The 26,462-nt window shown below is 44.5% G+C and overlaps 1 protein-coding gene across 1 annotated transcript in view; it reads left to right on the top strand.

The window, feature by feature from the left end:
• NUDCD1 (NudC domain containing 1) overlaps nt 1–26,462 on the top strand; it is a 165,933-nt gene that overhangs the window by 89,784 nt on the left and 49,687 nt on the right. Inside the window, exon 6 of the mRNA XM_069731786.1 lies at nt 14,843–15,050. Coding sequence (XP_069587887.1) covers nt 14,843–15,050 — 208 coding nt within the window. The remainder of the gene's footprint in view (nt 1–14,842; nt 15,051–26,462) is intronic.

Below are 26,462 nucleotides of genomic sequence, written 5' to 3'. Positions count from 1 at the left end.
ATATTCACTCACATATAACATAGGAATGCATCGGGGTGTGGAGGTAGAGGAATAAACCAAAACAGAGAAGGACAGGGAAATACCACGCATACAAACCAAACAACCATCTCTGATAACTCCTCCAACTCTCCTTCTCGTATGAACTCCTCTCCCACCGTTAGCCATACAGCAAAAGCTAGCTCTGACAAGGATTTGTAACAGAGCCCAGATTATAAAGGGAAAAGGTGTGGCTAACCGAGTTGACCTGTGAGCACAAGGATTTCCAACATGGCCGATTAACCCCTATTCTGCCAGAAGGAATAAACACATTTAAAATGAAGGAGAAGTGCTTCTTCTCAGCGCTGGAGCAGGAGCAATCAGATGCTGCGGTCTTCTGGCTTGATTTCGATGATGTGTTACTTACTAAGCTGTTTGCTTTCATTTTGATAAAATCACAGTTTTATCTGCTGCAGATCTAGCGGTGCTCAGAATGCTGAGCTCTATATAACCCCTCCTACTCCACTGGTTGGAAGCTGTCTGTGCATAGGCAGAAAGCTGCCAATGAGTAGTGGGGGGTGGTTATAAAGATCACATAGATATGGAGGACTACATGACGGCAGGCCTATTAGTGCTCTAATGATAATATCCTGCTGATACAACATTGATTTTATTAAAACCACAGAAAGACGCAAAGTCAGTGATCCACCTCTGGAATCAGGGTCTCTATCTTTACATTATGCTACTCTCAGATAAGGTGGATGAAACCTGGTGACAAATACGGGTATGTGTACACATTGTCTTTTTCAGGTGGATTTTGACTGAAAAGGCTCTTAAGCAACGCTAAAATGAATGACCATATGCAACGCAATGTTAAAATGATTTGCTGTGTATATATTCAGACTTTCAGCTTCTGCTCGGAGGCCGCAAAGTAGTTTATATCTAAGTGTCCCAAAAAAAGAGAAAACGCCGCCGAAAACTCGAAAAACAGATTATAAATACTCCAGAAAAAGACACTTCAGGAGAAAAGGCATCAGAGGACTCGCTGTGTTTTGCCAGAGGAAGACGCTGTAGGACACCAGGGCATCTTTTGTCCTGAAACGAGTGTTTCTGGAGTATTTTCGATCATTGTTTCGTCTTTTTCTCTGGCTTTTTTTTTTAGGTGAGGAACGCTTTTGACATAAACTATTTAGCAGCTTTCAAGGAGAATCTAAGAGGCGCCATGAGCACACACCGAGCAGTACTTGTTTGCCGGCAGATCCTCCTCCTCCTCTTTGTTTTTGAGCTGAGCAAATAGGTGCAGGTGACGGCGTTGGAGGTGATGGACTTTTGTGCATCGCTTTATTGTGTTTTCTAATTTGTCTTTTGTACTATTTTACTTTTTGATTGTGCAGAATCACAACATTTATTGGGTAATAAGGAAAGAAATAGGGTGGTATATAAAATAATCCCCCTTTTTTTGGTGCAGAATCCTTAGTCCAGGACTGGTATTGCTTTAACCGAGCCCCCCGTCCTCTGCCGTATCACACTGGCATGCTTTTCATTGCAGCTTTTCACATGCAGACCCCGTTCTAACAGCAGCTAATTGTTAATCTCGTACAGTTGTGATGTCACCGCGGCCGGGTAATTACACCGTTCCTTTCATTCTGAAATTACACCGACAATGGTGGCCATCGCTGAGGACTATTATTCCAATTTCATTCAAAGTAACCTATGGCTTAAACCCTTGTGCTTTGTAGGTAGGAACAAAGGAAACGTTTGTGACTTTTTGGTGGTTGTTCTTTTATCTTTTTTCTTGACGAGTTATCATTTTCATTTATTTTAGCATATATTAATCTTTTATCAGGAAGACCAAAGGGAGCACTGGTGTTTATTTGCCTTTCCCATATTACATAATGTAGAGGAGGGCGTCTCTCCATAGATGAGTTCTCTTTCCATTAATGGCGTTATGAAAAGACTTTTGTATTTTTCTTCTTAGGCTGTGTTCACACGTTCAGATGTAAAATACTGACCGTGTGAACGTGGCTAACTTCCGGACTGTTCTGGCAAGCATTGATATGTGCTGGCTCAGAACAGTCATGGACCGCTCTAGCCGGAGATTTTGCTGCTTCATTTGACCTCACGTCAACAGAACAGCTCTTCCTCTCTGATCTGTCGATGGGGCGTCATTGCCGACATTGTGATGATTGACAGGCGACTTCTCACAATTAGGAAGCGGAGGGCCAGCTGTCCTTCAACAACACATCGGCAATGACACCCGTAAACAGAGCGGAAGAGATGTCACTGCTCTGTCAATGGAAGCTGCAGAATTGCTGGTAGGAGTGGTCCATGACCGACGTCCGGCAGAGCAGGCACTTACCTGCCTGTAAGTTCTGAGACCTATAAGTAAAAAAAAAATACAGAGTCTTTGAGGATGTTCAAACTTCTTCTATCAAATAGTGACAAGCGATCCGCACACCGGTGATGTCCAAGTGCTCTCTGATTTTTGTTTTTCACATACCCCTGGGCAAGTTTGTTTCCTGATTTGGATAAAAGTGGGACAGGTCTCCGTGTTTCGGAGTGGACGACTCGATCCCATAGACTATAGTAGGTATGAATTATGTCTATGAAAAACATGGATGAATGAGCGCTGTACTGTAGTTTTCCCCCGTACAGCGTGCAGCTGCCTCAGCTGGGAGATGCAAGAACCTTTCTTCATGTTGACAACCCTCTTACCATTTAAAGAGTGTGGCCTCCCTGATTGTCAATTGTGGGGTGATTGTTTTGGGTTTATTGTAATTATAGGAGTGAGGCTATGAGCGCTTGCACAACTAATGCTGCTGATGTGATGTATCTGGACTTTGCTCCTATACCACATAACAGCCTTATACTGAAGCTACAGAAGCACGGACTGGGGAAAACTATATGCAGATGGGTAAGGAACTGGCTAAATGACAGGAAACAGAGTCATTATAAATGGTCGGTTCTCTAAATGGGACATAGTCAGCAGTGAGGACCACAGGGATCTGTACTGGGAGCAGTGGGGACCGCAGGGATCTGTACTGGGAGCAGTGGGGACCGCAGGGATCTGTACTGGGAGCAGTGGGGACTGCAGGGATCTGTACTGGGGGCAGTGGGGATCGCAGGGATCTGTACTGGGAGCAGTGGGGACTGCAGGGATCTGTACTGGGGGCAGTGGGGATCGCAGGGATCTGTACTGGGAGCAGTGGGGATCGCAGGGATCTGTACTGGGAGCAGTGGGGATCGCAGGGATCTGTACTGGGAGCAGTGGGGATCGCAGGGATCTGTACTGGGAGCAGTGGTGACTGCAGGGATCTGTACTGGGAGCAGTGAGGACTGCAGGGATCTGTACTGGGGGCAGTGGGGATCGCAGGGATCTGTACTGGGAGCAGTGGGGATCTCAGGGATCTGTACTGGGAGCAGTGGTGACTGCAGGGATCTGTACTGGGAGCAGTGGTGACTGCAGGGATCTGTACTGGGAGCAGTGGGGACCACAGGGATCTGTACTGGGAGCAGTGGGAACCACAGGGATCTGTTATGACCGATTCTTTTTAACCTCTTTATTAATGACCTTGTGGATGGGATTGAGAGTAAAGTGTCAGTCTTTGCTGACGACACCAAGCTACAGCTCTGGCAAAAAGTAAGAGACCACTGCAAAATGTTCAGTTTGTCTGATTTTTCTCTTTATAGGTATATTTTTGAATAAAATCTAAATTGTTCTTTTATTCTATAAACTACTGACAACATGTCTCCGAAATTCCAAGCAATAAATTTTGTATTTTTTTTTTTTTTTGGTCAAAATTAAAAAAAAAAAAATAATCCCACTGCTTTCAGATCTCATATAATGCAAAGAAAACAATTTCATAATCCTTTAGAAACAACAATACTAATGTTTTAACTCAGGAAGAGTTCAGAAATCAATATTTTGTGGAATAACCATGATTTTTAATCACAGCTTCCATGTGTCTTGGCATGCTTTCCACCAGTCTTTCACACTGCTTCTGGCGCAAAATTTTACGCAGTTCTTCTTTGTTTGATGGCTTGTGACTATCCATCATCCTCTTGATTACATTACAGAGGTTTTCAATGGGGTTCAGGTCTGGAGATTGGGCTGCCCATGACAGGGTTTTGTTATGGTGGTCTCTTAATTTTTGCCAGAGCTGTATGTAGGATATTAAAATTTGACCTTGACATTCCAATATTTCAAATCGATCTGAATAAGATGTCTGAATGGGCAAACACTTGGCAGATGAGGTTTAGTGTAGATAAATGTAGAGTAATGCACCTAGGACGGAGTAATCCTACTTCTGCATATACAATGAATGGGAGTATACTCGGGACTACAGAACAGGAGAAGGACTTGGGGATTCTGGTTACAAGTAAGCCGAGCGGCAATACTCAATGTCAGGCAGCAGCCGCAAAAGCAAATAAGATTTTAGGATGTATAAAAACAGATAAAATCCCGCGACCCCAACGTATTGTTACCCCTTTATAAATCACTGGTGATGCTGCATCTAGTTCATAGGGGTCAACTAGATTATTATAGGGGATATGGGGCTTGTCATATGATGAGAGGTTGGAAAAGTTGGGCTTGTTTAGCTTAGAAAAAAGACTCCTCAGAGGAGATCTCATTTACATGTATAAATATATGTGGGTTCAGTACAGAGGACTGGCACATGACTTATTCATTCCAAGGACCAGGGGGCACACATTACGGGTTGAAGAAAGGCGATTCCGACAGCTGAATAGGAAAGGGTTCTTTACAGTTAGTGCAGTCAGACTGTGGAATGCCGACCACAAGATGTAGTAATGGCCGATATCCACAGTACACATAACATTGTGTGTTATAGATAATTTAGTGACAAAAATTGTATAATTGGTGGGGAAATGTTGAGACTGATGGACCTAGGTCTTTTTTTCAGCCCATGTAACTATGTAATCTCACCTTGTGCTTTGGTGACTCTGATGTTTACCGACATTTGAATCTAACATTAACCTACAAAGCCGTCCATAATCTCCTCCATAAATCACAAAACTAATCTTCCGATATCACACGTAATCGCTGGTCCTCCCAGGACCTCCTTCTCTCCTCCACACTTATACGATCCTCACTTAATTGCCTCAGTCTTTCCCCGAGCATTCCTCATACTCTGGAATTTCTGTAGCCCATCACCTCTGATTATCCACCACATTCAGAACTTTCACACGAAACTCTAAAACACATCTCTTCAGGAAAGCATACAGCCTGCTGCAATGATGCTCCTCACCTCTACCAGAGCCGCCGCCTGACCACTACCGGAGCTCCCACAACCCCCCAAACTACTGTCTATAAGCTGCTGCGGGCCTCTCCAGCTCTGTACCCGTCTGTCTTTCTTTGTTTCTCTGTCCTCTCCAGCTCTGTACCCGTCTGTCTTAGTTTTTCTGTCCTCTTCGCCTCTGTACCCGTTTGTCTTTCTTAGTTTCTTTTCCCTCTCTGGTTCTGTACCCGTCTGTCTTTCTTAGTTTCTTTTCCCTCTCTGGCTCTGTACCCGTCTGTCTTTCTTAGTTTCTTTTCCCTCTCTGGCTCTGTACCCGTCTGTCTTTCTTGGTTTCTCTGTCCTCTCCGGCTCTGTACCCGTCTGTCTTTCTTAGTTTTTCTGTCCTCTCCGTCTCTGTACCCGTCTGTCTTTCTTAGTTTTTCTGTTCTCTCCGGCTCTGTACCCGTCTGTCTTTCTTAGTTTCTTTTCCCTCTCTGGCTCTGTACCCGTCTGTCTTTCTTAGTTTCTCTGTCCTCTCCGGCTCTGTACCCGTCTGTCTTTCTTAGTTTTTCTGTCCTCTCCGTCTCGTACCCGTCTGTCTTTCTTAGTTTCTTTTCCCTCTCCGGCTCTGTACCCGTCTGTAACATAGTAACATAGTTAGTAAGGCCGAAAAAAGACATTTGTCCATCCAGTTCAGCCTATATTCCATCATAATAAATCCCCAGATCTATGTCCTTCTACAGAACCTAATAATTGTATGATACAATATTGTTCTGCTCCAGGAAGACATCCAGGCCTCTCTTGAACCCCTCGACTGAGTTCGCCATCACCACCTCCTCAGGCAAGCAATTCCAGATTCTCACTGCCCTAACAGTAAAGAATCCTCTTCTATGTTGGTGGAAAAACCTTTTCTCCTCCAGACGCAAAGAATGCCCCCTTGTGCCCGTCACCTTTCTTGGTATAAACAGATCCTCAGCGAGATATTTGTATTGTCCCCTTATATACTTATACATGGTTATTAGATTGCCCCTCAGTCGTCTTTTTTCTAGACTAAATAATCCTAATTTCGCTAATCTATCTGGGTATTGTAGTTCTCCCATCCCCTTTATTAATTTTGTTGCCCTCCTTTGTACTCTCTCTAGTTCCATTATATCCTTCCTGAGCACCGGTGCCCAAAACTGGACACAGTACTCCATGTGCGGTCTAACTAGGGATTTGTACAGAGGCAGTATAATGCTCTCATCATGTGTATCCAGACCTCTTTTAATGCACCCCATGATCCTGTTTGCCTTGGCAGCTGCTGCCTGGCACTGGCTGCTCCAGGTAAGTTTATCATTAACTAGGATCCCCAAGTCCTTCTCCCTGTCAGATTTACCCAGTGGTTTCCCATTCAGTGTGTAATGGTGATATTGATTCCTTCTTCCCATGTGTATAACCTTACATTTATCATTGTTAAACCTCATCTGCCACCTTTCAGCCCAAGTTTCCAACTTATCCAGATCCATCTGTAGCAGAATACTATCTTCTCTTGTATTAACTGCTTTACATAGTTTTGTATCATCTGCAAATATCGATATTTTACTGTGTAAACCTTCTACCAGATCATTAATGAATATGTTGAAGAGAACAGGTCCCAATACCGACCCTGCAGTACCCCACTGGTCACAGCGACCCAGTTAGAGACTATACCATTTATAACCACCCTCTGCTTTCTATCACTTAGCCAGTTACTAACCCATTTACACACATTTTCCCCCAGACCAAGCATTCTCATTTTGTGTATCAACCTCTTGTGCGGCACGGTATCAAACGCTTTGGAAAAATCGAGATATACCACGTCCAATGACTCACCGTGGTCCAGCCTATAGCTTACCTCTTCATAAAAACTGATTAGATTGGTTTGACAGGAGCGATTTCTCATAAACCCATGCTGATATGGAGTTAAACAGTTATTCTCATTGAGATAATCCAGAATAACATCCCTCAGAAACCCTTCAAATATTTTACCAACAATAGAGGTTAGACTTACTGGCCTATAATTTCCAGGTTCACTTTTAGAGCCTTTTTTGAATATTGGCACCACATTTGCTATGCGCCAGTCCTGCGGAACAGATCCTGTCGCTATAGAGTCCCTAAAAATAAGAAATAATGGTTTATCTATTACATTACTTAGTTCTCTTAGTACTCGTGGGTGTATGCCATCCAGACCCGGAGATTTATCTATTTTAATCTTATTTAGCCGGTTTCGCACCTCTTCTTGGGTTAGATTGGTGACCCTTAATATAGGGTTTTCATTGTTTCGTGGGATTTCACCTAGCATTTCATTTTCCACCGTGAATACCGTGGAGAAGAAGGTGTTTAATATGTTAGCTTTTTCCTCGTCATCTATAACCATTCTTTCCTCACTATTTTTTAAGGGGCCTACATTTTCAGTTTTTATTCTTTTACTATTGATATAGTTGAAGAACAGTTTGGGATTAGTTTTACTCTCCTTAGCAATGTGCTTCTCTGTTTCCTTTTTGGCAGCTTTAATTAGTTTTTTAGATAAAGTATTTTTCTCCCTATAGTTTTTTAGAGCTTCAATGGTGCCATCCTGCTTTAGTAGTGCAAATGCTTTCTTTTTACTGTTAATTGCCTGTCTTACTTCTTTGTTTAGCCACATTGGGTTTTTCCTATTTCTAGTCCTTTTATTCCCACAAGGTATAAACCGCTTACACTGCCTATTTAGGATGTTCTTAAACATTTCCCATTTATTATCTGTATTCTTATTTCTGAGGATATTGTCCCAGTCTACCAGATTAAGGGCATCTCTAAGCTGGTCAATCTTTGCCTTCCTAAAGTTGTGTTTTTGTGACTCCCTGACAAGTCCCCCTAGTGAAAGACAGGTGAAACTGTACAATATTGTGGTCGCTATTTCCTAGATGCCCGACCACCTGCAGATTAGTTATTCTGTCAGGTCTATTAGATAGTATTAGGTCTAAAAGTGCTGCTTCTCTGGTTGGATTCTGCACCAATTGTGAAAGATAATTTTTCTTGGTTATTAGCAGAAACCTGTTGCCTTTATGGGTTTCACAGGTTTCTGTTTCCCAGTTAATATCCGGGTAGTTAAAGTCCCCCATAACCAGGACCTCATTATGGGTTGCAGCTTCATCTATCTGCTTTAGAAGTAGACTTTCCATGGTTTCTGTTATACTTGGGGTTTGTAACAGACCCCAATGAGAATTTTGTTACCATTTTTCCCTCCATGAATTTCGACCCATATGGACTCGACATCCTCATTTCCTTCGCTAATATCCTCCCTTAAAGTGGACTTTAGACAAGACTTTACATAGAGACAAACCCCTCCTCCTCTCCGATTTTTACGATCCTTTCTAAACAGACTGTAACCCTGTAAGTTAACTGCCCAGTCATAGCTTTCATCTAACCATGTCTCGGTTATTCCCACTATGTCAAAGTTACCTGTAGATATTTCTGCTTCTAGTTCTTCCATCTTGTTTGTCAGGCTTCTGGCGTTTGCGAGCATGCAGTTTAGAGGATTTTGTTTTGTTCCAATCTTCTCGCTGTGGATTGTTTTAGAAACGTTCTTACCTCCCTTCTGAGTATGTTTTCCTGGGTCTACTTTGTTCAAGTCTAATGTTTTTCTTCCGGTCCCCTCTTCTTCTAGTTTAAAGGGAACCTGTCACCCCGTTTTTTGAGATTGAGCTATAAATACTGTTAAATAGGGCCTGCGCTGTGTGTTCCTATAGTGTATGTAGTGTACCCCGATTCCCCATGTATGCTGAGAAATAACTTACCAAAGTCGCCGTTTTCGCCTGTCAATCAGGCTGGTCAGGTCGGGAGGGCGTGGTGACATCGGTGGTTCTTCCTCAGCTTTACGTTGGTGGCGTAGTGGCGTAGTGGTGAACAAGCAGCGCGCGATCTGCGCTGTAATCCCTTGCATCGGTGGGGGCGGCCATCTTCCTGGGGCCGCGCGTGCGCAGATCGAGTGCTCTGCTGCACGGGGCTTCAGGAAAATGGCGCGGGCAGCCGCGCGTGCGCATTAGAGATCGCGGCGGCCATTTTCCCAAAGCCGAGATGCAAACTCGGCTTTGGGAAAATGGCCGCCGTGATCTCTAATGCGCACGCGCGGCATCCCGCGGCCATTTTCCTGAAGCCCCGTGCAGCAGAGCACTCGATCTGCGCACGCGCGGCCCCAGGAAGATGGCCGCCCCCACCGACGAAAGGGATGACAGCGCAGATCGCGCGCTGTGTCTTCACCACTACGCCACTACGCCACCAACGTAAAGCTGAGGAAGAACCACCGATGTCACCACGCCCTCCCGACCTGACCAGCCTGATTGACAGGCGAAAACGGCGACTTTGGTAAGTTATTTCTCAGCATACATGGGGAATCGGGGTACACTACATACACTATAGGAACACACAGCGCAGGCCCTATTTAACAGTATTTATAGCTCAATCTCAAAAAACGGGGTGACAGGTTCCCTTTAACGCCCTCCTGATGAGTGTAGCGAGTCTTCTGGCGAATGTGTGTTTCCCAGGTTTGTTGAGGTGTAGTCCGTCTCTGGCGAGGAGTCCATCGTACAAGTAATTCACACCGTGGTCCAGGAATCCGAATCCTTGTTGTCTGCACCATCGTCTTAGCCAGTTGTTTGCATCAAGGATCCTGTTCCATCTCCTGGTGCCATGCCCGTATACTGGAAGGATAGAAGAAAAAACTACCTGTGCATCCAGTTCCTTTACTTTCTTCCCCAATTCTTCAAAGTCCTTGCAGATTGTCGGTAGGTCCTTCCTTGCCGTGTCATTGGTGCCAACATGTATCAGAAGAAATGGGTGGACGTCCTTGGAGCTGAAGAGCTTTGGTATCCTATCGGTCACATCCTTGATCATCGCACCTGGAAGGCAGCATACTTCTCTTGCAGTTATGTCCGGTCTGCAGATGGCTGCTTCTGTGCCTCTCAGTAGTGAGTCTCCCACCACCACCACTCTTCGTTGCTTCTTGGCTGTACTTTTTGCTGTCACTTGTTGCTGTGTGCCCTTTTCTTTTTTACTTGCTGGTATTGCTTCATCCTTAGGTGTGCCACCTTCATCCTCTTCAAAGATTTGATATCGGTTCTTCAGTTGTGTGGTTGGTGATTTCTCCATGGTCTTCTTGCTTCTTTTGGTCACATGCTTCCACTCATCTGCTTTTGGAGTTTCTCTGACACTTTTTTCACCTTCTGTGACCAGTAGAGATGCTTCTGTTCTGTCTAGAAAGTCTTCATTCTCTTTGATGCGTTTCAAAGTTGCTATTCTTTCTTCCAGACCCCGCACCTTTTCTTCTAAAAGGGCCACTAGTCTACACTTCTGACAGGTGAAATTTGATTCTTCTTCTGGTCGATCTGTGAACATGTAGCACATGCTGCAGCTCACCATGTAGGTTGTCACATCTGCCATGTTGCTCCTAGATCCTGCTGACTTGCTGTGTGCTTTCCTTCTTGTGTAATCTACTCAGCCAAGCTCTCTTGCAATAATGTCCTACAGGCAAAAATTTGCGCGCGGTTTGGTGATGCTTTCCAAGCAGCTGGTCCCGGCTGTACCCAACGATCTTCTAGCTTAGGGAGACTCTTTGCTTTTCCCAAAAGGCACCTGGAATATGCAAATTAGCCTCCTCAAGCTTGAATCCCTGGTTTGGTGATGCTTTCCAAGCAGCTGGTCCCGGCTGTACCCAACGATCTTCTAGCTTAGGGAGACTCTTTGCTTTTCCCAGAAGGCACCTGGAATATGCAAATTAGCCTCCTCAAGCTTGAATCCCTGGTTTCTTTCTTTCTTAGTTTCTTTTTCCTCTCCAGCTCTGTACCCGTCTGTCTTTCTTAGTTTTTCTGTCCTCTCCGACTCTGTACCCGTCTGTCTTTCTTAGTTTTTCTGTCCTCTCCGGCTCTGTACCCGTCTGTCTTTCTTTGTTTCTCTGTCCTCTCCGGCTCTGTACCCATCTGTCTTTCTTAGTTTCTTTTCCCCCTCCGGCTCTGTACCTGTCTGTCTTTCTTAGTTTCTTTTCCACTTCCGGCTCTGTACCCGTCTGTCTTTCTTAGTTTCTTTTCCCTCTCCGGCTCTGTACCCGTCTGTCTTTCTTAGTTTCTTTTCCCTCTCTGGCTCTGTACCCGTCTGTCTTTCTTAGTTTCTTTTCCCCCTCCGGCTCTGTACCTGTCTGTCTTTCTTAGTTTCTTTTCCACTTCCGGCTCTGTACCCGTCTGTCTTTCTTAGTTTCTTTTCCCTCTCCGGCTCTGTACCCGTCTGTCTTTCTTAGTTTCTTTTCCCTCTCTGGCTCTGTACCCGTCTGTCTTTCTTAGTTTCTTTTCCTCTCTGGCTCTGTACCAGTCTGTCTTTCTTAGTTTCCTTTCACTCTCCGGCACTGTACCCGTCTGTCTTTTTTAGTTTCTTTTCCCTCTCCGGCTCTGTACCCGTCTGTCTTTCTTTGTTTCTTTGTCCTCTCTGGCTCTGTACCCGTCTGTCTTTCTTGATTTCTTTTCCCTCTCCAGCTCTGTACCCGTCTGTCTTTCTTAGTTTTTCTGTCCTCTCCGGCTCTGTACCTGTCTGTCTTTCTTGGTTTCTTTTCCCTCTCCGGCTCTGTACCCGTCTGTCTTTCTTAGTTTCTTTTCCCCCTCCGGCTCTGTAACTGTCTGTCTTTCTTGGTTTCTTTTCCCTCTCCGGTTCTGTACCCGTCTGTCTTTCTTAGTTTCTCTGTCCTCTCTGGCTCTGTACCCATCTGTCTTTCTTAGTTTCTCTGTCCTCTCTGGCTCTGTACCTGTCTGTCTTTCTTAGTTTCTCTGCCCTCTCCGGCTCTTTACCCATCTGTTTTCTTAGTTTCTTTTCCCTCTCTGGCTCTGTACCCGTCTGTCTTTCTTTGTTTCTCCGTCCTCTCTGGCTCTGTACCCGTCTGTCTTTCTTAGTTTCTTTTCCCTCTCTGGCTCTGTACCCGTCTGTTTTTCTTAGTTTCTTTTCCCTCTCTGGCTCTGTACCCGTCTGTTTTTCTTAGTTTCTTTTCCCTCTCTGGCTCTGTACCCGTCTGTCTTTCTTAGTTTCCTTTCACTCTCCGGCTCTGTACCCGTCTGTCTTTCTTAGTTTCTTTTCCCTCTCTGGCTCTGTACCCGTCTGTTTTTCTTAGTTTCTTTTCCCTCTCTGGCTCTGTACCCGTCTGTCTTTCTTAGTTTCCTTTCACTCTCCGGCTCTGTACCCGTCTGTCTTTCTTAGTTTCTTTTCCCTCTCTGGCTCTGTACCCGTCTGTTTTTCTTAGTTTCTTTTCCCTCTCTGGCTCTGTACCCGTCTGTCTTTCTTAGTTTCTTTTCCCTCTCTGGCTCTGTACCCGTCTGTCTTTCTTAGTTTTTCTGTCCTCTCTGGCTCTGTACCCGTCTGTCTTTCTTAGTTTCTTTTCCCCCTCCGGCTCTCTACCAGTCTGTCTTTCTTAGTTTCTTTTCCCTCTCTGGCTCTGTACCCGTCTGTCTTTTTTTGTTTCTCTGTCCTCTCCGGCTCTGTACCCGTCTGTCTTTCTTAGTTTCTCTGTCCTCTCTGGCTCTGTACCCTTCTGTCTTTCTTAGTTTCTTTTCCCTCTCCGGCTCTGTACCCGTCTGTCTTTCTTAGTTTCTCTGCCCTCTCCGGCTCTGTACCCGTCTGTCTTTCTTAGTTTCTTGACTGTGATTTACATTTGTGTTTTGTATGTGACCCCGTCTCATGTACAGCACCATGGAATCAATGGTGTTCTAAAAACAAATCATAATCATTTTTCGTTATCTTCAGTTTTTGGGTCTATCAAAAATGTGAAAGTTGTCCTGGCAGCAAAATGGTTACAGTGCGGTTAATGGCTGCCGCAGCGTATGTGGTACTGCAGTCTTACTCTATTCCCTTAGTACTGCAGTACCACACACAACCTGTGGCTAGTAGCGGCGCTGTTTTTTGAAATAATATTTTCCTGTTTCTCGAATTCTGTACAACCCTTTTAATGGTTTTTAGAACTGTTATTTTCCATACCGCGATATAACTATTGGTTGTGTTCGGTAGTTCTTCGCTTCCAGATTCCAATTACTGAAACAGCACATTTTATTATTTTTCATAAATAGGAAAACAAGTGCAGAGGTGTGAATAAGATGTGTGAACGGGAGTGTTCATTAATAATCCTATATATCCCACTGTTTCCATAGTTTCAAGTAATATTTATAACTGTTGCGCACACTGGATCATAACTCAACAACACGAGACCTGACGACCGTGCAGGAAAATATTGTATTAATTGAATGTTTTCTTAGGACTTAAGACTGTGCCATTCCTCTGTTATTCTTCCTGGATAATTATTATAGGTAATCTGTCAGCAAGCTTTTGCTATTTATTCTAAGAGCTGCATAAGGTGGGGACAAAGACCCTGATTCCAGCAATGTGTCACATGCCCAGAGGCTTGCTGTAGTTTCCCTACAATTAGTGTTTTATCAGCAGGAGATTATCACCGCAGAACCAGGTGTTGTGTACCAGGAAGTCCAATGGTATTTGTAACCCCGCCCACACACATGGTCTGCAGGTTGCTGCCAATCAGGGATGTGGGCGGGGTCATACAGAGCTAAGCATTTATAGCACTGCAACATCTACAGCAGAGAAAACAGGGATTTTATCAAAACTGCACCGAGCAGCCCTGTAAGAGATACATCACTGGAATCCGAGTCTCTGAACCTACATCATTCTGCTCTCAGATTACATAGGAAAAACAACTACTGACAGATTCCCTTTAATAACTGGAATACTAATCATCTTTACGGCAGGATAATGATGCTTTACAGTCAATTCTAGCAAGACACATCCCCAACCTTTACCCATATACATCATCCATGGCACTTATTATATCCAGTGTCCGCTCTTGTTTCTGTGTATCAGAAGAAGTAATGATATATTTCTTGAAATTCCAAACTTTTGCATTGAATCCACAGAAATACGCAGGGAAATCCTCATTGAATCTATAAATCATGAAAATTTTGCTTCATATTCCCACCCCCCCAACAAACCCCCTCCCTCCAATAACAAGTCCGTATACATGTCACATCTGGGGCTAGTATACAGAGACTGGAAGGCAACCACGCAAGTGCCAGGGGGTTAACGCTGTAAATATCCTGCAGATTTTGTAGCAGATTCCCAGATCATCAGCATCAAAATGCTCAACAATAGGATTTTATTGCTTTTTAATTTTTTTTTTTTTTTTAACTTTCCCATTGAAGTCAAGGAGCAAAATGTAATCCTTGCTGCGGATTCACACACATTTTTAAAATTCCATGAGAACTTTCCCTTATGTCTAATTGTCACATTGCTACATTTCACTTTACTGAATGCTGTAAAATTATATATATTTTTTCAGTTTTAATTGTCAGTCTTGTATAGAACATGTTTGTAAAATTGCAATTTTCCATCATGTATTTTTACGTGTTTGGACATTACATTTTCTTCTACACCAAATTTATTTTAAGAAATCTCATTCTGATGGTCATATCCCTTTAAATGAATAACCTGCCCTATTGCATATTTCTTTTATATATGGTTTATTAATTTTTTTATATATTTTTTTTTTCTATATTTTCTATATTTTTAAAAAATATTTTTTAATATATTTTTTATAGAGCCCCTTTATATTTGGCAGCAGACGGCAGAGGATGTGACTCTTACTTTCCGCCTTCCCGATGATATAACCAAAGAGTACGTTAATATACAGTTTTCTCCCGATCACGTCAGCATTTCATTAAAGGAACAGGATCCATTTCTCAAAGGACAGCTTTACTCCAGAATTGATCATGAAAGCAGCACTTGGATTGTAAAAGATGAAAAAAGGTAGTCTAATGTTCTGGTTTTTTTTCATAGCTCAAGTTAAAATGTATCTGAATATTTTCCTTTCCTACATGAAAAATATGGAGCCAGATTGGAAACCTGCTCCTTTCCCCCACACTCTCTCCCAACCTGCTCCTTTCCCCCACACTCTCCCAACCTGCTCCTATCCCCCTCTCTCCCAACCTGCTCCTTTCCCCCACACTCTCTCCCTACCTGCTCCTTTCCCCCCACACTCTCTCCCATCCTGTTCCTTTCCCCCACACTCTCTTCCAACCTGCTCCTTTCCCTCACACTCTCTCCCATCCTGCTCCTTTCCCCCACACTCTCTTCCAACCTGCTCCTTTCCCTCACACTCTCTCCCATCCTGCTCATTTCCCCCACACTCTCTCCCAACCTACTCCTTTCCCCCACACTCTCTTCCAACCTGCTCCTTTCCCTCACACTCTGTCCCAACCTGCTCCTTTCCCCCACACTCTCCCTACCTGCTCCTTTCCCCCCACACTCTCTCCCAACCTGCTCTTTTCCCTCACACTCTCTCCCAACCTGCTCCTTTCCCCAACACTCTCTCCCAACCTGCTCCTTTCCCCCACACTCTCTCCCAAACTGCTCCTTTCCCTCACTCTCTCTCCCAACCTGCTCCTTTCCCCTACACTCGTTCCCAACCTGCTCCTTTCCCCCACACTCTCTCTCCCAACCTGCTCCTTTTTTTCCACACTCTCTCCTTTCCCGCACACTCTCCCAACCTCCTCCTTTCCCCCACACTCTCTCCCATCCTGCTCCTTTCCCCCACTCTCTCCCAACCTGCTCCTTTCCCCCCACACTCTCTCCCATCCTGCTCCTTTCCCGCATACTCTCTCCCAACCTGCTCTTTTCCCCCACACTCTCTCCCAACTTGCTCCTTTCCCCCACACTCTCTCCCAACCTGCTCCTTTCCCCCACACTCTCTCCCAACCTGCTCCTATCCCTCTCTCCCAACCTGCTCCTTTCCCCCACACTCTCTTCCAACCTGCTCCTTTCCCCCACACTTTCTCCCAACCTGCTCCTATCCCTCTCTCTCCCAACCTGCTCCTTTTCCCTCTCACTCTCTCCCAACCTGCTCCTTTCCCCCACACTCTCTCGCAACCTGCTCCTTTCCCCCACACTCTCTTCCAACCTGCTCCTTTCCCCCACACTTTCTCCCAACCTGCTCCTATCCCTCTCTCTCCCAACCTGCTCCTTTTCCCTCACACTCTCTCCCAACCTGCTCCTTTCCCCCACACTCTCTCTCAACCTGCTCCTTTCCCCCACACTCTCTGCCAACCTGCTCCTTTCCCCCACACTCTCTCCCAACCTGCTCCTATCCCTCTCTCTCCCAACCTGCTCCTTTCCCCCACACTCTCTCCCAACCTGCTCCTATCCCTCTCTCTCCCAACCTGCTCCTTTCCCCCACACTCTCTCTCAACCTGCTCCTTTCCCCCACACTTTCTCCCAACCTGCTCCTTTCCCCCACACTCTCTGCCAACCTGCTCCATTCCCCCACACTCTCCCAACCTGCTCCTTTCCCCCACACTCTCTGCCAACCTGCTCCTTTCCCCCACACTCTCTCTCAACCTGCTCCTTTCCCCCACACTTTCTCCCAACCTGCTCCTTTCCCCCACACTCCCTGCCGACCTGCTCCATTCCCCAACACTCTCCCAACCTGCTCCTTTCCCCCACACTCTCTCCCAACCTGCTCCATTCCCCCACACTCTCCCAACCTGCTCCTTTCCCCCACACTCTCTCCCAACCTGCTCCTTTCCCCCACACTCTCCAAACCTGCTCCTTTCCTCCACACTCTCTCCCAACCGGCTCCTTTTCTCCACACTCTCTCCCAACCTGCTCCTTTCCTCCACACTCTCTCCCAACCTGCTCCTTTCCCCCACACTCTCTCCCAACCTGCTCCTTTCCTCCACACTCTTGAATACTTCAATCTCACACCCAGAGAGCAAGTGTGCAGCAGCTCTTGGAAGATGACATCTATGTTTTGTAATCCTGGACAAGCCAATTAAAAGTGCACCCAAAGGGGTAATATTCTTCACGCAACCCCTTTTTTATAAGCCGCTGTAAAGATTGTAATATACACTCGTCCTCATCTCAGTACCTTCCATTAGCTGATGCTTGGCTTTGGACATCTTTTGAACTTCCAGTATGAATTATTTGGAACCTTGTAGTACTTTGTATTACCTATAGAGGCGCCATCACATTGTTTCAGACTTTTCTCAGGTAGATCTGCAATTTTAAATGGGGCTCTCCAAGTAAAAATTTAATTTGCAGCCATTAAAAGGTTAGTGCCACAAGGACGAGTCTTATCCGTATGCCCTAGGATGGCATGTGAACAATCTAGAGCAACTATGCACTTGTGAACTTGCACTTTGCAGGGACATTTCTTTGGTTGCCCCGGAACAGAATCCGGATCTGCTGTGCCCACCGCACACTAAAAGGTCTTTTTTTCTTTTTCTTCTGTCCAGTGACAAGTTTTTTTCTATTTAATCTGGGAGCAGCACAATGCAGGGACAGAGAGCCTCATTAGAGTGATGTTTCACTTACTAGTCTGTGTTCTGTAATATAAATACAATCGGTGTTTTATCAGCAGTAAATTATCGCTGTCAGACTTGGTCTCACATGCAGACAAGTCTGGCTAATCCGTGTAACCCCGCCCCACCTCTTATTCGCAGCTTGCTGACAGTGTACACAGGAATCTGCCAATCAGCGGTGTGGGCGGGGTTATACACAGCTCAGCATTCTGACCACTGATACAGATAAAACTGGGATTCTATCAAAACAGCGCCAAGAGGCCCAGTAAGTGACACATCACTGGAATCTGCGCCCCTTGCGCTATATTATGCTGCTCTCAGATTACATATAGAAAAAACTGCTGATAGATTCCCTTTTGTTTTCAGATGCCTCCAATGTACTTAGAACTGTCCTCCTCTTGCAGAGGACACAGCGGTTGTATGACGCCTGCGCCTATTCCCCCCTAACCTCCCTTATATATGTCATAACAGGCTCTATGTATACACAGTAATACCTGTAATCACAGAGGATAGAATTACCTGGTGTATGCAGGGAAATGACAGCATGGACGGTATAGATATGGCGGGATTATACACCTTCACCTGTAAGTGCCGCAGATCTGTCCTGTTCGGATCCAACTCTCCTTCATGTCCAGACGCTGCATTTTGTCAAATCGGCATCCCTGGTCACGCATTCTCGAAAATGGAGCAAGTGATAGTGGATATTTTATCGCAAATGCGGCCCGTTCCTGCAAGATTGTACATTTAAAGGTGGTTTCCAATTTAATACCAGCAAAACTGTTCTGCCCATGTACCCCCCCATTTTGGTGTAAATATTCCCATAGTGTGTAGAGCTGGAAGATGATGGCTCTTTACTCCGCGTAGTGGCCGAACTGTGCTACTGCAGCTCGGATTACATTCTGTTCAATGAGTTCTGTTCTGTTTCAGGCCAAAAGCACAAGCCCTTATCACAGACATTTGTGCTGATGACCTTGCCTCCCACTTTATAGAGAAAATAGACAATATCCGTCAGCAAACCTGCTCCTAATCACCAAGTTCAGTGACTCCCATCCCTCCCTGCATTTCCCCTGGCTCACTCTCCACATTCGATCCCATCACAGAAGAAGAAGTCTCCAGGCTCCTCTCCTCTTCTCGTCCGACTACATGCACCACCGACCCCATTCCCTCACATCTCCTCCAGTCTCTCTCTCCAGTCGTCACAACTCGCCTAACTACAATCTTTAATCTCTCTCCTCTGGCATTTTCCCCTCCTCCTTCAAACATTCTATTATTACTCCATTACTAAAGAAACCCACCCTCGACCCATCCTGCACAAACAACTACAGACCAGTCTCCAATCTCCCCTTCATCTCTAAACTCTTGTAGCGCCTGATCTATTCCCGCCTTACCCGTTACCTGTCCACTCACTCCCTCCTAGACCCTTTCACAGTCCGGTTTCCGCCCCCTACATTAGACAGAAACTGCACTCATCAAAGTGACCAATGACCTTCTGACAGCAAAACGTAACGGTGACCACTCTCTGCCCATTCTTCTCGATCTTTCTGCAGCTTTCGACACTGTTGACCACCCTCTCCTGCTCTCTAGGCTCCAGTCACTAGGCATTAAGGACACTGCTCTCTCCTGGTTCTCCTCCTATCTTTCTGACCGCTCCTTCAGTGTTCTGTTCTCTGGCTCCACTTCATCTCCTCTTCCTCTCACTGTCGGTGTACCTCAGGGCTCAGTCCTTGGCCCCCTTCTGTTCTCTCTCTACACAGCCCCAATTGGACAGACCATCAGCAGATTTGGTTTTCAGTACCATCTTTACGCTGATGACACACAACTATATACGTCATCCCCTGACCTTACTCTCGCTGTACTACAGAACGCCACTGACTGTCTGTCTGCAGTCTCCAACATCATGTCCGCTCTCTATCTGAAACTCAACCTCTCCAAAGCTGAACTTCTTCTACTCCCGCTAACTACTAACCTCCCTAAATCTGACATTTCCCTCTCCGTGGGTGGCACCATAATAACACCCCGGCAGCAGGCGCGCTGTCTGGGTGTTATGTTTGTCTCCGATCTCTCCTTCACCTCCCATATACAATCTCTTGCCCGCTCGTGCCGCTTACACCTAAAGAACATCTCTAGAATCCGCCCTTTTCTCACCATGGAGACAGCTAAAACCCTCACGGTCGCCCTGATCCACTCCCGCCTGTACTACTGTAATGCTCTACTAATTGGCCTCCCCCTTACTCGACTTCCCCCTCTCCAGTCCATCCTTAATGCAGCAGCCAGGGTCGTCCATCTGGCTAATCATTACTCAGATGCATCCGCTCTTCACCAGTCGTTACACTGGCTGCCTATTCATTACAGGATACAATTCAAAGTACTTGTTCTCACCCACAAAGCTCTCCACAGTGCGGCACCCCCTTACATCTCCTCCCTCATTTCTGTCTATCGGCCTAGCCGACCGCTGCGCTCTGCAAATGACTTTCGATTAACCTCTGCACTTATCCGTACCTCCCACTCTCGACTCCAAGACTTCTACCGTGCTGCACCAATCCTCTGGAATGCTCTACCCCAAGATATTAGGACCATCCACAATTTGCGTAGTTTTAGGCGCTCGCTCAAAACACATTTGTTCAGAGCGGCCTATCACGCTCACTAATCAAAGTTATGTTATGTTTGTGTGTGTGTGTAGCCCATTCACTATCTCCATCTATCCCCCACCCCCTGAAGATGGCTGGACCATCACTGTAAATACTCACCTGTGCTTTGTATATCCCCCACCTCATTGTAGATTGTAAGCTCTCACGAGCAGGGTCGTTTTATTTCGCTTTAATTATTGTATTGTTAACGTTGTTACTTATGTCTGTTGTGTTTAAAACTGTTAAACTGTAAAGCGCTGCGGAATATGTTGGCGCTATATAAATAAAGATTATTATTATTATTATTATTATTATTAATGAGAGCTGAGCTGCAGTACCCGACAATAGCCACTGCGTGGTGTACTGAGCGATTGCGTTTCAGCTTCATACGCTAGGAAAACACCTTTTGGCTGGGAAACGCCTTTTGGGACACTCTACTAAGTGGGGAACACCTCTTGGGACACTCTACTAAGTGGGGAACACCTCTTTGGGCACTCTACTAAGTGGGGAACACTTCTTGGGGCACTCTACTAAGTGAGGAACACCTCTTTGGGCACTCTACTAAGTGGGGAACACCTCTTGGGGCACTCTACTAAGTGGGGAACACCTCTTGGGACACTCTACTAAGTGGGGAACACCTCTTGGGACACTCTACTAAGTGGGGAACACCTCTTGGGACACTCTACTAAGTGGGGAACACCTCTTTGGGCACTCTACTAAGTGGGGAACACCTCTTGGGGCACTCTACTAAGTGGGGAACACCTTTTGGGCACTCTGCTAACTGGAGACTGCCTTTTGAGTACTCTACTAAGTGGGAAACGCTTTTTGGAGCACTCTACTAAGTGGGGAATGCCCTGCGGAGCACTCTACTAAGTGTAGCAATGCACATGTATGGGGCAAGGCATATGAAGGGACAGTCTGCGGTGCACTGCACATGCATGAACTGCCTTTGGGGCACTTAACATATGGAAACCGCCTTCAGGGCACTTGTAATTGCAGTGTAGAGGGGCTGCAAACCTCTTTTTGATCATTATACTAAGAATTTTACACTAAAGCGGAGGTGGGGAATCTTTTTCCTGGGAAGAGCCACTTGGATATTTATACCATCCTTCAAGGCCAAACAAATTGTGCGCTGACTCCCCCCATAAAGTCTGTCGTGACCCTAGCACTTGTCGGAATGTGAGCTTGCATTGCACGCACCTCGGCGGTCAGTAGTGAACATTGTGTGGCCCGCTGGGGACAGCCAATATATAGTGGTCACTGATCCGTGGGAATGGTCACACAGGTTTCCGAGACCCCTGAATGTTCTCTCGTTGTGGGAGACGTCGCTCCCGGTGACTTGTGGTAAAAATATAATGTTCTGTAAGATCTCTGCCTTCACACTCCAGAAAGTTCACGCTGTCAAAATCTGAAGTCTTCAACTCGTAGAGAGTTCTATCAAAAGCTCTGACGTCTCGTACACCTCTGCAAGGAGACGCAGCCATCAATCAAAGGAAGCTGCTGCGGCTCGTCCTCCTACCTCTGCACGAACCGCCATTACTGCCTGCAAATTGTCTCCGGGCCAGAGGCGCAGGTTTAAAAAAAAAAAAGATGTATATACAATGTATTTTTGTGTATATACATAGTGCCTTGAAAAAGTATTCATACCCTGTGAACTCGTCCACGTTACACCCACAAACTTAAAATCCCCCCAAAACACATTTGTGATACACCAACACTAATATCAAGTGTTTGTGAAATGTAAAATAAATGATACATGGGGGGTTTCTAACTATTTTAAAAATACAGATCCGACATGCATTTATATTCGCCCCCTCTGAGTCAATACTTTGTAGGACCACCTTTCATTGCAATCACTGCTGCAAGTCTTTCGGGGTCTGTCTGTAGAGGTGACATTTTTCCTTCTTCTTTGCACGCTCGCTCAGTGAGATTGGATGGAGGCGTCTGTGATCACGGGCTTGCTTTAGTTCTCTCTTGCTCAGTCAGCAGCAAGTAGGAAAAACAATAAATCGGGCAGCTTGATTAACGTGTCCTGTATGCTACAGGTTTAATAAAGATATGTTCATATCACCTTTAACAATAAACGGTGACATTCCTGGGGAGTGCACGGGAAGAAATCCCAATAGGACAATGATGAATATAACTCCAAGCAGAGAAAAAACTCCCCCATTGTGGAATAACAACCATAATATTTATTAGTACGTCCAGAAACAACGTAATAAAACTTCACACATTTTAAAACCGGACATCCTGATAAGAGTAACCCTGGCCTACACGCTTCGAACCGACATCTGTATGCAGTTGTCATTCATGGCATGAGACTGCTGTATACATCACATATGATACACTGAGACTGCTGTATCTACATTACATAGGATATACTGAGACTGCTGTATCTACATTACATAGGATACACTGAGACTACTGTATATACATTACGTAGGATACACTGATACTACTGTATATACATTACATAGGATACACTGAGACTGCTGTATCTACATTACATGGGATACACTGAGACTGCTGTATCTACATTACATAGGATACACTGAGACTGCTGTATCTACATTACATAGGATACACTGAGACTGCTGTATCTACATTACATAGGATACACTGAGACTACTGTATATACATTACATAGGATACACTGAGACTGCTGTATATACATTACATAAACTGAGACTGGTGTATACATCACAGGATACACTGAGACTCTGCTATATATGCATCACATAGGAGTCACGAGACTGCTCTTTATGCATCACATAGGAAACACTGAGACTGCTGTTTATGCATCATAAAGGGTATGCTGAGACTGTACTGTATACATAATCTAGGATACACTGAGAACGCTGTATATACATCACATAGGAGACACTGAGGCTACTGTATTTATATTGCATAAAATACAGACTGCTGTATACATTACATAGGAGACATGAGACTGCTGTATAGATCAAATAAGATAAGAAAAATAACTGCATGCACACCGGTTCGAAACATCTAGGCCAGGGTTGCTCTTATAAGGAGAACCTGTTTTAAAAAGTGTGACGTTTTATTACTTTTTTTTCTTATGTATTGATAAATGTTTTTCTTTTTATTCTACCTTAGAGAGTAAGTGCTTCATGTTTTTTCTTTTCTGCATGGATCCTTCAGGATTCCCTTTTTTCTTCAGAAAATGAAGAACTCCATCAATGACGTCCACATACCTGTAATAGGGCACATAGAAGGGGATTGTCCTTTATCAAATAAATTTCCACCCGTTGCAAGCCTAAAAGCAGAATGCAGACTGCCCGCACAACGGCTGCCTTTACACCAGAAGTCATTAAAGGGATATTCCCATCTCCAAGATCTTATTCCAATATGTAGTAGATGTAATAATATTTGTAAATACCTTTTTTTTAGAATTGTAGTATGGTTCTTCTGATTCACTATGCTGCTTACCCCATGTGCAGGGCATCGCAGTAGCTTAGTTCTCCATGGTTACAACGACTCACATATTGACCGTTGTTAGCGGTTGTAAACAAGGATACCTAAGCTACTGCAATGCCCTTCTCATCGGGTAAGTGACATAGTGAATCAGAAGAACTGTACTACATTTCTAATTGAAGGTATTTACTAATTTTATTATTATTACATCTACTACAAATTGGGCTAAGATCTTGGAGATGAGAATACCCCTTTAACTTTACATCTGATACTTTCACACTGCATTATAAGCAGGTCTATATATTATAACACCAAGGCAGTACCTATCTGCTGCAAGGAGCTGTGTGCACAGTCTGCTAAATAGCTGCTTTTCATTTGTTATTTTTTTTTATCTTCTCCCCAGGGACACATTAAGTCATGAAAATAGATATAATAAAGCTAATTAGTAGAAATTGTTTCCATTATTTTCTGCTGTTAATGTATTGTCATTAACTTAGCTCAAAATTAAGTTAATGGCACTTTATAAATCCTTGGAAATTACGCTTATAATAAAATTAACTTGCATATTATTTCTCACAACGATCCAATAATTCATAGAATGGAACTCGACTTCTTTCCTGTGTGAGGTAAGATGCTGCTTATAGGTATGGCAGCATTTTATTACTACCTCAATTGGGCTATATCTTCACATAGATTTTTTTCTTGTATATATAAATTGTTCACTCCTTTCTTAAGTGCATAGTTGAGCAGGTTTCTAGTCTTTATTAAACATGCGGCACTATTTTGCTGCTGCAGAATGTAAGTCCTTTATCTTGCTGAGTGCTCTGCTGAAATGTTCAAAATCCATCAGATCTCCCTCTCTTGAGGTTCTGCTTTCCACTCTTCCCTCAGTATTAGAGGAAAAAAGAATTCACAGGGGAGAAAGCATCTACAGTCTCAGGAGCGGCAGAAAAAATAGACTGTAGAAAGGAGGAAAGCACATAAACATCATAAAATGCAGAAAAGAATCTGTGCTGATATATAGGCAATGAAGACAAAAGTACCCTACATATACTCAGACTTCATGCCCAGCCTATATTACCAGGACTTGGAGCAGGCAGCAATCTCCGTATTATGGGTCTAAAAATGAATGAGAAAATGAAGATTGCTGACTAAAAGTTAGTGCAACTTATTAACTAAAGGAAACCACTAACCTATGTAAAATATTTGTTATCTATATTAATGGTAGCCTTTAATCCGCTGCTTTTGATGATGGCCAATAAGTTGTGATGACTGAAGCGTATCCATTTTTTATTTTCTGTGTGATATTCAGGTCTTTTAACAGATTTTTTTCCCAGTTTCTCTCCTAGTTTTCCCCCTTGATTAATGTTTTTTTTTTTTCCTTTTAATTTTATAAGCTGCCACTTTCTGATATCACGCAGCTGCCATTCTCTAAATTTCTGGATGCCCGTATCTCTTTAGCCTCTGGTCTCACTTTTTTTTACAGTCTGACCATAAAATGTGTACTGTACAGGGGACAGATTATTTGCAGGTTGGAGTTATTCGCTTTTCAATATGGTGGCGGCATCGGATGTGAGTATAAGCGTTATTATTTCACTGGGTGCAAATATACGGATTGAGATTGTCCTAGAGGTGTGCAGAGCTCACAGTTTGCAGCCACAACATGCTATAGATAAGGTGCGTGTAGGGGAAATCGGTGCAGGATAGAAGCTGTACTGATTCTTAGCTAATATAGGCAGCAGTACCCAGGATATCTGTGGAAGAGACCTAGATTATCAAGGCCTGGAAGACTGAAGATTGGCCTCTGAAACTGCACCCTCACGTAGCTGAGAGATCGTCGCCCCTTTTCCTCTGGGGGGGGGGGGGGTCTAGACATGGACCGAATTCATTTTCTAGACACAATGCAATTTAAATGCATCTGGCAAATATAAGAGAAAAAAAAGAGCCCAGCAGTAATGAGTATCTGCCACAATTTCTGAAACTATTGATCTAAATCCCCCTCCTTCTTCCATATGAGTTGTGAATAACAAAATTTATTTTCGCCTATGGCTCCGCCGCTCAGTTCACAGCAGACTCCGAAAGCGTGAAATCATCGCGAGGAAATGTTTTACTATCTTTCTGTTTGGCGTTGCATGTATAATGCAGCATGAAGGGGAACACATCCGAAAACGACAGGGAAAGAGCCGCTTAATGATTCCTTCCAGTGAGGAATCCTCCTTCGCTTCCGAGATAAAACGCTTTTGTTACATCCGGCAAATGGCCGTCCCCGGCTCCTGATCGGCTTAGAGAAGCCGCAGATTGTACCTTAATTGGGAATTTGGTTATTGACCTTTCGCTTTCTGATAAAACCTGTTATTCATCCCGGCAGCCTTTTGATCCCACTCCTCCCCGTCCTCCCTTTTTTGATCACAGGCTCACGGTTTTCTCCTTAATCCGGTGTGAACGCTCTAGTGCCCGAGGTCGGCGGCACTGCTTTTTATTTTTGTACGTTAATTTAAAGGGCTTTCAGTACATTTAATTACATGCAATCAAAGTCTTAAGATCTCCGTCCGCTCTTCCCTTAAAGACCGGTAAGGTCTTCCTTCTTTCGCAAAGTCTTCTGTCCTTTGGCAGCCACTTGTGGCGCTCCCATTATTCACATTGTCACGGCATCTGAGAGCCTGTCATCTTTTATTTCACTTTGATGAAATCCAATTCTCCCCTATTAACCTGCCAAGGTTCAGATGCAGTGTTTTTATCTATTGATCCCGAGCTTCGCGTCTTCCATCTCCTGCGTTTTGAAGTCGACCGGCACCAATCAG

This window comes from Ranitomeya imitator, chromosome 6 (genome assembly GCF_032444005.1).
Source record: "Ranitomeya imitator isolate aRanImi1 chromosome 6, aRanImi1.pri, whole genome shotgun sequence".
Taxonomy (NCBI): domain Eukaryota; kingdom Metazoa; phylum Chordata; class Amphibia; order Anura; family Dendrobatidae; genus Ranitomeya; species Ranitomeya imitator.
The sequence above is the reverse complement of the archived record's forward strand: the minus strand, read 5'-3'. Positions and strand labels throughout refer to the sequence as shown.